Source organism: Lepidochelys kempii, chromosome 18, assembly GCF_965140265.1.
Source record: "Lepidochelys kempii isolate rLepKem1 chromosome 18, rLepKem1.hap2, whole genome shotgun sequence".
Lineage (NCBI taxonomy): Eukaryota > Metazoa > Chordata > Testudines > Cheloniidae > Lepidochelys > Lepidochelys kempii.
In genome coordinates, this window is record NC_133273.1 from 15,712,987 (window position 1) to 15,729,137 (window position 16,151).

General features: G+C 52.2%; 1 protein-coding gene across 10 annotated transcripts in view; it reads left to right on the forward strand.

The window, feature by feature from the left end:
- SAMD11 (sterile alpha motif domain containing 11) overlaps nt 1–16,151 on the forward strand; it is a 183,178-nt gene that overhangs the window by 143,902 nt on the left and 23,125 nt on the right. For all 10 annotated transcript variants that reach the window (XM_073317122.1, XM_073317116.1, XM_073317118.1 and 7 more), the window contains one exon: nt 6,814–6,952. In XM_073317122.1, coding sequence (XP_073173223.1) covers nt 6,814–6,952 — 139 coding nt within the window. The remainder of the gene's footprint in view (nt 1–6,813; nt 6,953–16,151) is intronic.

The window sequence follows — 16,151 nt, forward strand, 5'->3', positions numbered from 1 at the left end:
CCCTTAGTCCACGTCCAGCTCTCTTCCTCTGCACCTCTCTCTACGCAAAGCCTTTGGCTGCCAAACTGTATCTGGCATGGATTAACCAGAGAGAAAGAAAGCGAGAGGGGGTTGGGGGGGAAGAGGCAGAGAAGCATTAGCAACGTATCTGATGAAGACTTGAAGGAGAATCTCCAATCTGGAGTAAATCCCCAGGGCTGCTTGTTAGGTTAATAAAGAGGCTGCCTTCCCCTTCCACTCTCCATTTGATTTGATTTGCTTCTCTGGGTGGCAGGAAGGTGATCCTGTTTCATGTAGAGTTAGGATTTGTTCAGCATCACAGGCACAGCACGCACCTTCCCAGACACGCAATGCATGTGAGTGCAGCACACCCACAACACGCACACAGGCGCTGTGGAGAGACACGCAGCACTTCTCCACAGGGGCACAACGCGCACAAGCCTAGGGCATGCACAGCCCGTGCATAGGCACAGGACACACAAACACAACACGAGTTGGTAGACAGAAGCAACATGTACAGTGAGTGTGCCCTGGCACAATACACAAATGCACATAGGCATGCCATGCACAAGTACAGTATACACAAGGACAATACAGGGGCCCAACATATGCTTACACAAAGGTGCAACACACAAGTTGTGCATGTTGGGTATTCACACAAGCACAATAGACAACATATGCTTACACAAAGGTGCCACATGCATAGGCATGTGCATGTTGGACACACAACACGTCCCTGCACATAGGTACAGTACACACAGCAGACATAGCACAGGCACAACATGGGTACACAGCGCACACACACACAGGCGCAACTCACAAATCCATACGCAACATATGCATGTGTGCTGGCACGAGGCGTAAACTCATATGCAACACACAGCTACATGCATGTACGCAGGCTCCTCACACAGACTCACAACAGGCCAACACAAAGGCCCAACTCACTTGGGCACAAATGGGGCACCAGACACGGAAACCGCCCCCTGCCCCAGGCACAGCACGTGCACCAGAGTAGCTGATGCCACAGCACTTCTGTCTCCAGAGCAGCTCGTTGCAGTCAGGAGCCTGACATTTTTAAAAATTATGATTAAACTGCCTCCTCAGCTTTTCTGGGAGCGTGGGGGGTGCCGGTTCTGAGGTTTCGGGCTGGGCAGGAGGAGAGGGGGACGCTGCACAGACAGGCTTTCTTGTGTGACGTTGACAAGACAAAACTTCAGTGTGTTTTGGATTCGCTCCACACCACAGGTTGGGCTATAAATTATTAGTGCCAGAACAAAGCGCAGTTTATCTGCAGGCTCAGACGGAGGCACCAGTAACGTTAATTATTTAGAAAATGTTAATAATTTAATTGCTTTTCTTTCCCATTCCCCCTCCCACGCTGCGTAGGCTGCTCCCTTCCTCCCAGCGACACGCATCCCGTGTTCTGAATTCAGGCCGTCTCCGTGCCTGGAACCTTTATCCACCAGCATTGCAGTGTCAATCACCCCGATTTCCCAACTGTCAGAGTGCAGGATTGTAAATAGCAGCTCCTCTGGGGTGCGGGAGGAGGGGCTAGGCGGTGGGGTGGGGGAGGGAGGGAGGGAGGGACGGGAGGGGAGGAGGAGACAGGAAGGTATACGGGGGAGTTGTTGCGGTCATTCCGGATCAATGCAGCTTCTGGAATTGGCTGCATGCCAGACTTCTAAATTATAGGCACTATGGCAATAAGGAGTGACCTGGGTTTTTCAGATAATTAATTTATAAACATCGGAGGCGCATGGTCCCTGGCTCGGCGAATTCTGCAGGCTTTTTATATGATCTGATGGGGCTGGTGGTTTCACTCTCCCGTACGTGCCTTTACAGTTTAAAAATATAGATCATTTTAATGTTTGTTCCCTCTCTTCTTTTTTTAATGAGTTTGCATGTACATGAATGCGGCAAGAGGTGCTCTAGGGACCGAAGTCCTGTTTATCCACAGCTCAGGTGGTGGCTGTGCAAGCTTTTCCATCCCAACCTGCTCTTCCACCAATGGGTCTCAGCCCTGAAGGGGAGGACCCCAGCCCCCCACTAAGGGAGTTCAGTCAACATGGTCAGTTGACGTGTATTGGACACTTGCGTGGGTAAAGGGAACATGCCTGGTGACATGCCATAGGATAGAAAAGAAAATAGAAGGGATATAACTCATCATGCTCCAAGCTGTAAGCCAAAAACTACTCAGAGTTAGCAAGAAACTTCCCTTGGGGCAGGTTGTTCCATAACTGCCCACCAGGGGAGTTTCTTGCACCTTCTTCTGATGTAGCTGATAGTGGCCACTGGTTGGAAGCGGGATACTGAACGAGATGAACCATTGCTTGGCTGACCGTCCAGCAAATTCCTGTGTTCCTCATCATTCGTTTTTGTTAAGAGTACTGGGCGGGGTGGTGGTAAATTTTAATTGTGATGTTGGAACTGGACCAAGACCCAGAGTACTTGTGTCATGCAGGCTGCTTATGCATAAAATGGTGATTTAGAGGTGAAAGGCTTTCTCTCCCCTTACCCACCCCCTGAACCACGATGCTGCATTTCCATGTGTTCCCCACTTCAACCTCTGGAAATGCAGAGGGAGGCTGGGTGTTTGCTGCTGGGGCAGTGGGGAGAGTGGTCTATCAGGCTCTTCCCCAGCCCTGAAGCAGGCATGAGGGGGAACTCTGGTGCAGTGCAGTGTGATGATGCACAGCCGGGTTTTATCCTGGATTTGATGCTCCAGGACCTCCCTCGTCATTTCAGATCTACTCACTGTCGCCACTGCTGGTGTTGCTACCCCCAGTCACTGACCAGGACCCCACTGTTGTCGGCACTGTACAATCTGTTGCTAGATCTTTGTCAATGACTCATGCTGAATCAAACCCTGTGGAGGCAACTCTGCGAGATGATCTTGAGTGGGAGAAGGGAAGAGGGAGAAGAAGCGAAGGGGGGAAGCAGACCTAGGAGGCTGGATAGTGTTCAGAGATTGGAGCTGGGGAACCTTTGACTGGAGGGCACTTGGCCTGGCTGCAGCTTTTTGAAAGCTGTAGGACATGCCCTTGCTGCATCCATTTTCCAGCCTCCTTGCATGGGTGTCAGATATTTAAATAGCTGTTGCATTTCTGGAAAGGTTCTCAGCCTGTGTGGGAGGGGTGTGTGTGTGTAGCCATACACGTGCAGTGTGTGCCCACACAGGCATGTGTAGAAAGTATGTTTTCATATTTGAAATTTGTAAAAAGAAATCTTTCTTCACATATATGACTATATACTATCTAGTCTTCTGGCTAATGCACAGGGCTGAGAATAAAGACACGTGAGGGTCTATTCCCAACTCTGGCACACACATGCCTGGTGACCGTGGGCGAGCCTGTGTCTCAGTTTTTCCATCAGTAAAATGGGGATAGCATAATCTTAAGCACCTCTGATTCAGCCCTGGATCTCAAAGCACTTTGCAAAGGCAGGAAAGAATTATCCCTGTTTTTACAAATGGGGAAACTGAGGCATGGAGAGGCGAATTGACTTGTCACACAGCAGTACTAGCACAGTATTAATAATTATGACAGTTTGGTGATGGCTAAGGGGTTAATGCAGGCAAAGCACTTTGAGCGCTTCATGGAAGGTGCTGTAGAAGTACAAAGGATGATGATTATAATACATACTCCAACAAACACCCTATTCCTTTATTCCAGTACATTCAACTTGGCTCTCTCTTGGCTTCCTCTGACACAGAGCAGTAGATAGTGGGTGTGAGGAGGGGGTTTCCTGTCTGTGTGTTTTCCAGTGTGTCATGCAGACAGTAGCAGAGGTTTCACTGCTGGGCTGGTGCAAGCGTGCAGAGGTAGGGTGCCCCGGAATTGTGTGTAGGCAGATGAGGAGAGGCAAGCCCAGCATGGGGGAAGGAGCCCAGCCTGGAGGCGGGGAATCTCCTGATGGTTAACTCTGTGGTGGGGTAGCACTCCAGAAAGAGTCTCTTACAATGCAGGTGGCTGTCTCATCTGTAACTAATCCACTTAGCGTTTTCATTGGTCGTCCTGGGCTGCTCTGGTCCCTCTGGTGGATAAATGCATCAAATAGAATAATTAGTAACGTGTGGCACTTGCACAGCAATGCCCAGCTTGGAATGCTGTACAAACATCAGTTAATTACTGTGCTGTAATGATCTTGCCGGGGAGGAATTAATATCCCCATTTTACAGGTGGGGGAAACTGAGTCAGAGTAGCTCAGGGCTCGTCTATATGGTCAATGGAACCAAAGCGGTTAAGTCACACTGCTAGTTATTTCGATGCAAGTCTGTATATAGATGCTTATTTCAGAATCACTGTGCCCTACGACTATGGCTCTGATCCCGTCTAGCATTTGCTATGTTTCTGTGCAATAGGGCATTCAGATTCTGAAATAACAGTGCGCACATGCTGCCTTGCACTGAAGTAACTTGAGGTGTGAACTGCAGCCCACTTAGCTATTCCTGTTTCGTTTCCTGTGTGGAGAAGCCTTCAGCGACTTGGCCTAAAGTGGGAGACTGCTCTCTGAGTTAGGGTTGAAAGATTCAGGCTCAGTGAGCTCAGCTTGGGAGCAGGAGCTCAGTGGGGAGGGGGGTGTTGCAGTGCCCCCCCCTTAAAAATGAGTGAGAATCTCCAGCTGCAAATGGTGAGTGAAGCAGGAGGGACGTGACTGGATGTGACCCCAAGGAGCTTAGATGGGGCTTAGCATAACCCCCTTCCCACTAAGTAGCCCCTAGTGCACAGCCCTGTGCTGTCCAGAAAAGCTGCAGGGGCGGCCAGCTCTACCCTCCCTGCTGTAGCGATTGACTGATTTACTGCCTGACTCATTCCCCACCTCCCTTGAAACCTTTCCATGGAATTCCCCGCGTGTGCCCCAAGGCTGAGCTGCAGAAGCCCTCCCAGCGGGGAGCGCGGCCCACGCACTAGCCCAACCAAGGCAGATGTTTTTCATAGTCTGTTTGCAAGTGCCAAACCACCGCCTCCCTTCAAACCTCCCCTCCCACCCCCCCCAAGCTCTGGGCACTCTTGAGGCTCCAGGTAGGTGAGGGGGAGAGTAAGTGTTGTGCGAGACTTAACAGGACAGCAGGGATATGCAGGCAGCATGGGCTGGGATATGAATTCTAGCCAGTCAGCACTGCTGCAGCGGTGGGGCAGAAAGCAGACCCATGACTTACTGTTAACTCCATGGTTGTGTTGTTCACAGAGGTGCTGTGGGGGTCAGGGGAGAACAACATGATCTGGGCAAGAGGCTATGGGGAGGGTGGGGTGGAGCCTCTGGAGGCAAAACTTTTGCAACCCTGACCTGTCCTCTGTCCTCTTCTGTGTGTGCGCCATGCCTTTTATGTGGGAGGGGGAAGCTGTGTGTGACCCATCAATGGCTATTAGCCAAGATGCTCAGGGATTCAAGTTTGCAGCCTCCTGCTCTGGGTGTCCCTAAACCTTTGACGGCCAGGACTGGAGGACAGAGGCTGGATCACTCAGATTGCCATGTGTTCATTCCCTCCAAAGCATCTGGCACTGGCCATTACTGGAAGACGGGATACTGGGCTAGATGGATAATTGGTCTGACCCAATATGTCTGCTCTTGGGGGGGGGGGAGCGGGGTCAACTGTAGCTCTGATTAGTCCACTAGTTTGGGCCTATTAGGGCTGCTATGGGCTTTGCCAAACTGGCCAGTGTCGCTCTGTGTCCCTAACCTTTGCCATAGGAAGATTTCCCTCCTCCAGTTCAGTGACTCTTGCAACCAGTTCCCTTCCCCCAAGCTGTGGCCCTGGATCCCATGGGCTACTTCTCATGGGACTACACCAGTCTGTGTCCACGGAGCTGTGGAGTGTAGGGGCAGGGGCCCTGGGGGCCTGCACTTAGAGAGGGGAGCCAGGTCTTGACATGCTGCACCCAGGTGGGTCTCTGCTGACCGGTGCGGCTTTAAACAGCCCTGGCACGCCCCGGGGGGCAGCTAAAGTAGCCATGTGGGGTCGAACCTAGCAGGGGAGCTTGACTAGGGCTCTGAACTCTGGGCCTTACCCCCTCTCCCCTGGCAGAGGGCAGGCATGGATGCTCGTAAACCCTGGGCCCTGCCCGTATTTGCACTGGGGCCCCAAGTGGGGTGGCACTTGATGCCTCGCGGCTCCAGCCCCCTCGGCGGAGGGCTCGCCGCCCCCCAGCGCCGGCCCAGCGCCTGCCCCCTCAGCCTGGAGCTGACGGGACCAGCCCCAGCTGCCTGTGCTTTGCCTGCCCTGGGGGGCTGAGCGGGGCGCGGGGGGTGCTGGAGGAGAGGCCCAGGAGCCCCGGCTGGGGCCTGCAGCCGGCCGAGAGGGGGCAGCGCGGGGCGGCCGCGGGGAGCCGGCAGCGCGGAGAGCGAGCGCGGGCTCAGGACGCGTCCGTCCCCCCCACGCCCCGGGCCGGGCCGGGCCGGGCCGGGCAGGGCAGGAAGGCTCCGTCCCTCAACGCCCCCGGCCCGTGACACCATTTCCTCCCGCGCCCGCGGGCGCTGCCGCCAGCTCGCTCCGGGTGAGGAAAGCCCGGGCGCGGGCGCGCCGCAAAGACCCCGACGCGGCTCCTCCCGCCGGCCGCCCCGGGCCCGGGCCTCCCCCTCCCCGCCGCGCTCCCGCCGCACCTGCCCGCCCGCCCTGGAGCGGGGGCGAGTCCGCGCCGGGCAGCGGGAGACGCGCCGCGCTCGCCGGGGAGGCGCGGCCGGCCGGGGCCGGCGCCGGAGCGGGCCCGGGGGGCGGGGGGCGGCGGCCGGCGGGGGGGCGGGTTTGGGGCTGAGCGGCCGCAGGCTCATGCGGGCTTGTCCCTCCCCCCCCCTCTCCTCCATCCTCCGCAGATCTGCTCCGAGCGCGGCAAGAGGCGGCGGCGCGGAACCCCGCGGCCATGGAGGCGCATCTCCCCGCGGCCAGCAACTCGTCCAGCCAGCGCCGGAAACAGGGGCTGCCCCAGCACCGCGACACGCACTTCCCCGAGAGGTACCGGCGGCGCGGCCGGGGGGCGGGGCCTACGGCTCCGCCCCGCCCCCTTCGCTTCGCTCCACCCCCGGGGCGGGGCTTGCCGAGCCACCTGGAGACGCTGGCGGGGGAGGGGGGCAGGTGGCTGGCCCTGGGGGGGGCACTGGAAAGGGGGGCTGGCCCCGCGGCCCGTCTGGCCCTGGGGGGCTGGGGTGGGCCCTGGGAGGGGTGGCTGGCCCCGTGGCCCGTCTGGCCAGGGGGGGTTGGCTTGGGGCGGGGGGGTGGGCGCTGGGAGGGGTGGCTGGCCCCGCGGTCCGTCTGGCCATGGGGAAATTGGCTTGGGGAGCTGGGGTGGGCACTGGAAGGGGTGGCTGACCGGTGGCTGGCCCGCAGCCCGGCTGGCCATGGGGGGTTGACCTGGGGACGGGTGGTGGGTACTGGATGATGTCTGAGCCCCGCAGCCCGTCTGGGGATTGGCTTGATGAGGCCCTTGGTTTTCAGTTTTAATTTTGCTTAAAGTTTCCTGGGAATTTATGGGTGTTTATTGCAAAAAAAAAAAAAAAAAAAAGTAAAAGAGGGGTGGAAGCTGTTGCAGAAAGTGAACTTTTCTGGGTAAATATGGGGGATGGGAGGACAGGAAAAAAAGGAACAAATAGTGAAAGTGGGCGACGCCTCACACTGCGTCCTCCACCTCTTCCACTTCCAGGCCTGCTCCAGAAGGAGAGATGGCAACTGGGTTACCAAGCTGCCATCCCTATGGAGGGAGCCAGGTCTGGGGAATTCTGGCACTTCTCTTTTTAGGACTCAGATACTGATGTACACATCCTCACATGCCTGGGTGTGTGTAACTTCCACTACGTAGCCATACTTTAACAGACAGTCTCATGTTTATACTTAGACTAATTTATTATGAACAGAAACACATCTACCTAGTGTGATGTGTTGGATATTTTTTTAACATAATCAGCATATTCATATACTTGAAATTCTGTACATGTAAGTTCCAGGGAAGTTTGATAAAAATTGAATAATAATATTATTATTATTTAATAGCTTTTGTAAAACTCAGGATTTTTTTTTTTTTTGGCAAAAATCAGTAAAACCGAAAACAAAGGGACTTGTAGATTGATTAGGCATGTATGTGCCAGGTTGCGAGTCCATGTGAGTGCGTGCATGATGTGTGTCGTGTGGTTGCGTTGATGGGTGTGTGTCATTGGGAGGTAAGTGTGTGGAAAGGGGGGATATGTGCACGTGTGACTTTGTGCTTGCATGTTTCATACATGTGCAAGGGGGTCAGTGTATGTGCGGGTGTATGAGCTTGCATGCTGGTGTTTGCACGTTTCTAGGCATGGATGTGCTAGCTCATTACGTGTGTGTGTGTGTTTATGTGCTCTCGTTTGGCGTGTGGGAATGGGGCTGAGATGCATGTGTGCACATGTGCATTTCAGATCCTGGTTTGTGAGTCTCAGGCTGTTGGTAACATTCTGTCTAAATCCTGCCTTGGAATCCAGGAGTTGACGGTATCGTGTAACCTGTCCTTTTGGCATAGAACATGCTAAACTGTTTAAATTAGAATTTTATAGCTGCCCCAGATAATAACAAAAGGGAACTGACACCCTGGGACAGACGCTGAGCGAGAGGGAATTTTTTTTTTTGAAGGACAAGACTTGGATGTGAGGCTTCTTTGCTCAGACAGTGCTGCTGGAAACTTGGTTTACCCAGATCATTTATCTCACTCTGTGTTATAAGATGTTCCCTCCACAATGAAGGAGTTCAGAGCAAAATTAAATTAAAGGCGTCTTTGTTTCTTGCATGGATAGAGGAGAAATGAAGAGGCAGGAGATTGGACTGGCTGCCACAGGGGCTGACACCCTCTGGGGGGCCTGGAAAGTCTGTGGAGGGCTTCACTCTAGGCTTTGCTAATGGTCTTTCTTGTTTTCTTGTTGCGGGTGAGTGGGAAGGAAACTGCAAATAATAATAGGAGTGCGTGTGTGGGGAAACTGGTTCTTTCAGCTCATATCCCTGGGGGAATCCTTTGCCCAGTGGCTCTCTGCGTGCAGGGACTGAGCGGTCCTGATAAACCTTTGTCCTACCAGCTGCACTTTGGCTAACCCATTCAGTACAATCCAATACAGTCGATGCGTGCTGTAGACAGACCTGTCAGGAATGCAGCGATAGGCGCGTTTCATTGCAGCCAGTTGGTAGGAAAACTTCTCTGACTACGTGTGGCCTGGAAGGCTGCCAGGCCAGCCGGAAAACTGGCTGAGGAAGCGCTTATGGAAGGGGGTGTGTGTGTGCACACATTGGAAGGGCAACCTAAAAATGCATGTTAATAGGTATCAAGTCCAGGATTTACCTGGGACTGCCAGGCAGGTGGAGAGAAGATAATGAAGCCCAAGCCAGAGTGTGTTAAATCTTGTGTGGAGAAAGTGTAATCCAGCGGGATTGCAAGTTAGGGAATCTGTGTGCTTTTTGGCAATCATGGAGGGAGAGAGGTCTAGTAGATAGATCAGGGGACCAGGAGTCAAGACTCCTTCCTGGGTTCTACTCCCAGCTATGGAAAGGAGTGTGGACTAATGATTATATTGGAGACTGGGAGTGAGGACTCCCGGGTTCTATTCCTGGCTCTGACACTAACCTTTTCTGTGAACTTTGCCAAGTCACTTACCCTTTTTGTGCCTCGGTTTCCCCATCTGTAAGATGATGCCAATGCTCACTTGTAAAACAGAGTATGTTTAGTTACTGTCTGAAGGTCTTGAAGGTCCTCAGGTGAAAGGTGCAAGTAGTTGAGAGTCTTATTGCATGGAGTAAGAATTTCTGGGCCCACCTGCAACCCACTAGTTATCGGCATGTTTGCACTGTAGATATTGAGACCACCACTTGTCTGAATTGATGGGTATAAAACTGAGGGGCTATATCCTTCCCTGGCCTATACACTCAGAAGCCTCGTTTATTTCAGTAGAATTGCCTAGTGAGTAAATCAGGGCAGTCCTTTATGCTGGATCTGTTTGCAGAGGCTGCCCCCAAGTGTCTGGGGCAGGTAGCTACCCGAGGAGCTTTGGGACGTTTTGTATTAAAAGTTTACACCGTGGGCCTAGCTGGACCTGGGCAGGTTTTCTATGCCCCTTTTCTTGTGTGCAAAGCACAGCTGACCCGACAGATTGATTGTATGCAGCCTTCTGGTCCTGTGAAGAGGGTGCAAGAAAGGCTGTGTCTATGTGTCTACCTGTTCCTTTGGCAAAGTTCTCAGGTGTGATAATCCTTTGTCAGCTGAGCTGACGGATAATTGCAGGGGTCCTGCTGGGAGGCAGGCAGCTTCAGCTATGCCCTGTGGTCAGGGCTTGTCAAGTCTGCTTCACATTGGTTCCCATGATCGTTATTTCTCCTCAGAGATCCTTAACCACTTGAGTGTTGCTTGGGGCCATCCTGCATCACGCTGCCCACACTCTTAACGGCTGTGTTTTGTGTTGCTTTATCATTGCACCGTGGAGGGCATTAGGAATGCCTGTAGAAGACAAGGCCACAAATTGCAGAGACAAAGCACTCGGAGGGTTAATCTCTCCTCCTCTCGCCCTCCCTGTTGGTCTTGGCCTCAGGTTTTGTATTTGTCTGCTGTGGTCTCTGTCAATAAGATAAATCAAAGTAGCCTTTGTGCTCCTTTAGCAGGAAGGGTGTGGAAAGTCTAAAAGGCAGCTGGCTCAGGTAGGCAGTGGAGGAGGAGGTGGAGGAAAAGGTGGTGGAAGGAGCTGGCTCACACAGAGAAAACTGCAGGTGGATTGATGGTGTCTCTTTTCCTGGGTGCAGAGGGAATAATGCATGATGCGAGGGGATGTGAGCTGCTTGGCGTGGTGTTAAAATTCCATTTCAGCTTCCTGTTGGGAGCTTTGTGGGGATCAGGTCAGTTCACAAATATAGTGGCTTTGCTGGCGAGAAGAATTAGCCACTCAAGAATTCATCTATTAGTTATGGCAAGGGGGAAAAACCCAGCAACCCAGGTTTATTTATCAAGGTGGCACCACGGTTTTTGCAGAGGACCAATATTGAGACCTTTGCATCCAGTTGGGAAAGGTATATATTTGTAATTGTCAGGAGTGAAGAGGGTTGCGAAACGATTACTATGAGCTGATGAATGCTCAGGAAGATGGGTGGGGCTTGGTTTTTGTCCAAGCTAGAGAGTTTGGAATCTAGATCCAGACTTTTCCAAGCTCCTGGGTGTTTGGTTTCAGGGCTTTGGTTCAGCTCATTCTAGAGATTCATAGCTGTTAATTACAGATCTAGATTCAGACCCAGAAGTAAAGGCTGCCCAGATCTCGGAGGTTTGTTTGTGAAGATGGGGTCTCTTATTGTGAAGATTGGTTAGTTGAATGTTACTAAAGGGCTTGGAAAAGTTTGGCTCTAGATTCCAAACTCTCTAGCTTATACACCCGCCCCCACCTTCATGATGCTATGCCCCATGTGAAATGGGATGGAAACCACCCTCTCTAGAGATGAGGGATTGTTTTTGGCTCTGTTTTGTACCCACTGAGTTTCTTGGGGGCTTGCTTGTTTTTGTTGGAGAGACATTTGGCTTCCCAGTTTCCTACACAGGGTGCTAGGCCCTCTGGTTTATCCTGTGGCACCTACCACTTGTCGCTATCTACATCCTTGTTTGAACAGAAGCTTCTTCATCAGACCAGGCTCTGCATATGTGTGTGCAATAAATGACCGATTAGGTTCCAAGCAGAGCCTGCCAAACCTCAAATCTGAACCAGTCTTCAGAGGTGAAAGGCTAGTGCTTTCATCTGCTGCTCTGTCTATCCCCATTGGGCTTAGTGTTCTTTTCCATCCACCTCCACCTTCTCCCTTCAGGGGTGGTCTCAGGAATTTGGCCCAGCTACGTGATCGGGGAGGTTAGCATTCCCCTCTCTTCTGGAAAAATGTTTATACCCTGCATCTGAAGTGCATTGCACAGGTGATCAAAAGAAGGCTGGTCGATCTATGAACCATCTCTGCAGATGGATAAAACCAAGCGGTTTATGTGATACTTCAGATGCGTGTGTGTGTGTTTTGTGCTTGTGTGGAGCTGTACTTTGTTCAGTGGCTGTTAACACTGCACGGCATCAGAGACTTGTGGGGCATAATTCATTCTGGGGTTCCATTTATCATTTCCCAGGGAGCACATAAAATAATGGCGGGTGGAAGGTGGGGGGGAGCTGAGTTAATAAAGAATATAGAAAAACCCCGGGTGCTGGGAAACGTGCCATGTACAGTTCGAAGGGGGAAGGCTGAAAATCAGAGCACCCATTGGTAGCTCCTTGAATCCCAGTGGCGGTCCGGCTGGTCTTTGGTTAGCAGGTAGCTGTCAAACGCTGGGGACAAACTCTGAAGTCCTTCCTCAGGCAAAACTGTCCTCAAAGGCAATGGAAGTTTTTCCTTAAAAACTTAGGGAGGATTTCAGGATGTGCCTCTTTCCCAATGCTGCTGCTATTGCTGACTTTAACTCTGGGCCAGGCCTGGCACCCCTCAGCTCCTGCATTCCCCCCTTCCTTCTCTTGATCTTGAAGGGCTTCCTTTTCTCATCTGTATACCTGGGCCCTCTGTCGGGCTTTTTTGCACTCTAGCTCTCTTCTTTGCATGCCTCACCCCATTCCAATCCCTCCCAAGACTCAACCCCAGTGAACTCAGCATTCATCGCTTTCTGGCCTGGTCTACATCTGAGATTTACCCCCAAATTCAAACCAGTTTTCAAGCTGTCTGGGGCCATAGCCCAGACCAGGATCCAGGCGGCCTGGACTGGTTTGACTGAACTGATTTTAAAACCGGTTAGAATTTTCCCCAGCCCCTCCTTGTCTAATGCCATTTCTATCATTCCATCATGTGGTACATGTCGTCTAACTGGTGCATGTCTCCTTGTACCTGGAGACCCCAAACATGTTCTTCAAAAAACCCTTTTGGTTTATTTAGTTTCCCTCCCTGGTGGGGCAGGAGTCTGTGGACAGGTTTTAAAACTGCCTGCTGCAAACCAGCCAAGAGCTGTGTGCCAATTGCCCATTACCTCAGGTTTAAAGTGTCTCTTCCTATCAGAAGCAAAGCAGAATAAAGTGGCGCTCTCGTGCATTTTTCCCCCCTCCCTCCTACCCTCTCTAAATTTATTTCCATGCCTTGCCGCTTTCAATCTGTGTTTCCTGACCCTCTCAGTTCACCAGTCTCAGCTCCTGTAAGCCTGCAGCTCTGGATTTGGGAGGACGAGATGGGGTTAATATGGAATGCTTGGTTTTAACAGTATAATGTGTAACCCCATAATGACTTTAAATATTGATTATTTGAAGGCCATTAGCGCTTATTGTTAAAGAAAAGTCAATACTTTTTAAGCCTTGTGAACCATTTGTCTCCTGTTAAAGGACATATCAAATTTAGCAGCATGCAGTGCAAATCCCCTAATACCCTACACACAAGCCTCCAGCTGGCATCTATGAGTTTGTTTTTTTTTAAAAAAAGAGGAGGAAGATGCTGTAACAATGCATGCAGAAGTGCTCTCTGTAAAACAAGGACAGGGCTTAACAAATGTAATTGGCAAGGGCTAGGTTCAGGTTCTCAGGGGACAGGGCTGTTACTCAGTGGTTTCTCAGTCCTTACTCTAGTGGGAATATTACCTGAGTAAAGGCTGAGGTGTAACTGAACAGGGATCTCAGGATTTGGCCCAAGGCTTTTATTTTCAATGTATGTGTTTCAATGGGAGCTCTGTATGCAAGGTGGCCTTGCTTATTGGCTTGGCTATGGATTCTTTCACCCCTGAGTCACTGATTCAGTATAATTCACTACTATCTGGCCTGTTTAGACATAAGTGGTGGGTCTCCCTCTAGGAGGTCTCCATATCCCCAAATCTGCCAGTACAATTGGTGTTAATTAGCATGCTTGCTGCCCTTCTTAGCTAGTCACCTCTCACTCTTGCAAGTGGCCCTTCGGGGTCAGGACTGGGGCCCAGGGCACATGGGAGGTTGCGGTGCCACGCCGTAGTTCGTGAGTACAGAGAGGATTGGGTTAGGGTAAGGGAGGGTTCAGAATGGTACTCCTCAAGAGCACAGCGTTCACTGCCGTGAGGTGTCACACTTCCTGACTTGCTTTGTGCCGAGGGCCCCATTAAGAAATGAGGACAGCAATTCACTGGCGGGGATGTTTCTTGGGCACCGTCTCCCAGTAGATGTGTGACGTCCTTCCTGGTATTTCCAGTTCGTTAAGGAGATACTAAACGGTGATCTCGCTACGGGGGCTCTGCTCCCCGATCATATGCATCGCACGTGTGATCCGTGGAACTGCACCAGGATGGACGCTACCGTCCTGATTACTCCAGCTGCAGAAGCTTGTTTTGCAGCATTAGATATTGTGAAGGTGATGGGGGGTACGTGCACCATACTGCCCTGCCCCTTAGCCCAGTTTTGCAGACTAAGTGAGCTATGGGCACGTAGGTATGTGACTCCAGTTCACCTTTGGCTCAGGAGTGGATGACAGCTGATGCGTAGAGTTGTGGCAAAGGAGAAGAGCTGTAAAGATTCAGGCCAGGTCTGTCCAGGAAGTCTGGAACCTCTGACTTCCCAGCTCTGATTTCAGAGTAGCAAAACTGGTTGCATAGCGGTACTAATAATGGGAGCGCCGATTGGGTCACAGTTCTTTCTCTCTGACCTCGCCCTGCTCCTCCTTCCCCTCTGTGGGTGTGACTTTCAGCCCACTGCCTAGCCCTAGCCCTTACTTACGGCCACAGACTCGAAAAACTCTGCAGAGTTCTGTTTACATTGCAAATGCTGCTGTTGTCTGGCCACCTCGCCTGACAGGACTAAAGCACTGTTCTGTGGCGTAGACAGGGCTCGGCCCTGTTTTTAAAATCTTTGGGCTTGTTCCCTGACTCAGATGCGTTTGTAGCATAGACAGGACCTGCCTCTTTAGCTGGAAGAACCCCCCCAAAGCTTACCCCACAGAGCCCTCTACAGCCTCTCCTTTAACAGTTCCCTGTAACTCCTGTGGCCTGGCATGCCTTGCAAGTTCAGATAGCAGCACCCTCAGGCACCGCAGGAACAGCTCCTCCCTCCTTCCCCAGGATTATTTCTTACCTCCATACCTCACACTGGCCAGCCCACGGTTGCAGGCGATCAGCGTGCCTGTAAAGGAAAGGAAGTGTGCTTGGCTTCTGGAACCGAGTGCATGATACAGAATGGGAACGAACGGGAAACAGCTGAGGGCAGGCGAAGGCCTCCAAGATCGAAGCTCGGCCCTGTAACGTGACATTGTGCTGCTGCGGAAGTGAGGGGCCTTTCATTTTGTAGTGCACAGCCCTGATCCCCACGGAGCCCTTCTTCATCCCTCTCGCATAGTGTCTCTTGCCAGCTAAAAGCAGGCGCCCCACGGCTCCCTTTGTTTCTAACCTTTCCTTGCGAGCTCTTTGTGCAGCCTGCACCTGGGGCTTATGCGGGGTGCCGGAGCCTAGTCAGACTCCCCTCTCCTGTCTTTATAAAAGGCAGGGAGGCCGCGCAATAGTTAAAAGCTACTTGATTTCCCAAATTGCTTCTTATAAAACGAACAGCACGTCTGCCAGGCTCGTCTCCCCATGATTACGGCTAATTACGATCGAACCGACACCTCCTAGCCCCCGTCATGCCGCTTTAATTGTCCGTTATTCATCTGCAGGCTGTCCGGGGTGGCAAAGCACTTGGCAGCCCAGCGACCGAGGCCTCAGCTAATTGTGAGGCCTCAGGGATTAGGGCAGGTGATTACACACTTCATGGTGTAATTACATAAGCATCGCTTGGCTGCTGCCCCGGCACTGAGCCGAAGGTCACGCGCTGCGTTACCTGAGATTAATTGGAGCTGCCACTGAAGCGCGAGGCGCTGGCGGAGCGGTTATACGATTAGCATTAACATTTCAACAGCGACGGATCGATCTGTGGCTCTCCTCCAGACACAGCGAGCTGTGCAATTAGTTTAGAGGAGAGCGGGGGGGTGGGGGGGAGAGAAAGGAGAGACAGACAGAAAAGGAGGGGCGGGGAAGGGCAGGAGACAGATAGACAAAAAGAGTGAGGGGAGAAAAGCAAGAGACAGGCGGGGAGGCAAAGACAGATGGGAATGGGTGGAGGCAGGGAGAGGGACGTCTGATTCAGGGAAATATTTCAATCCATCCCTTTTTGGATCTGCGTGCGTGTCACAGCATTGGTGCTGGCTGATGGAGGGATGGAGCCGTTTCAGGGAGATC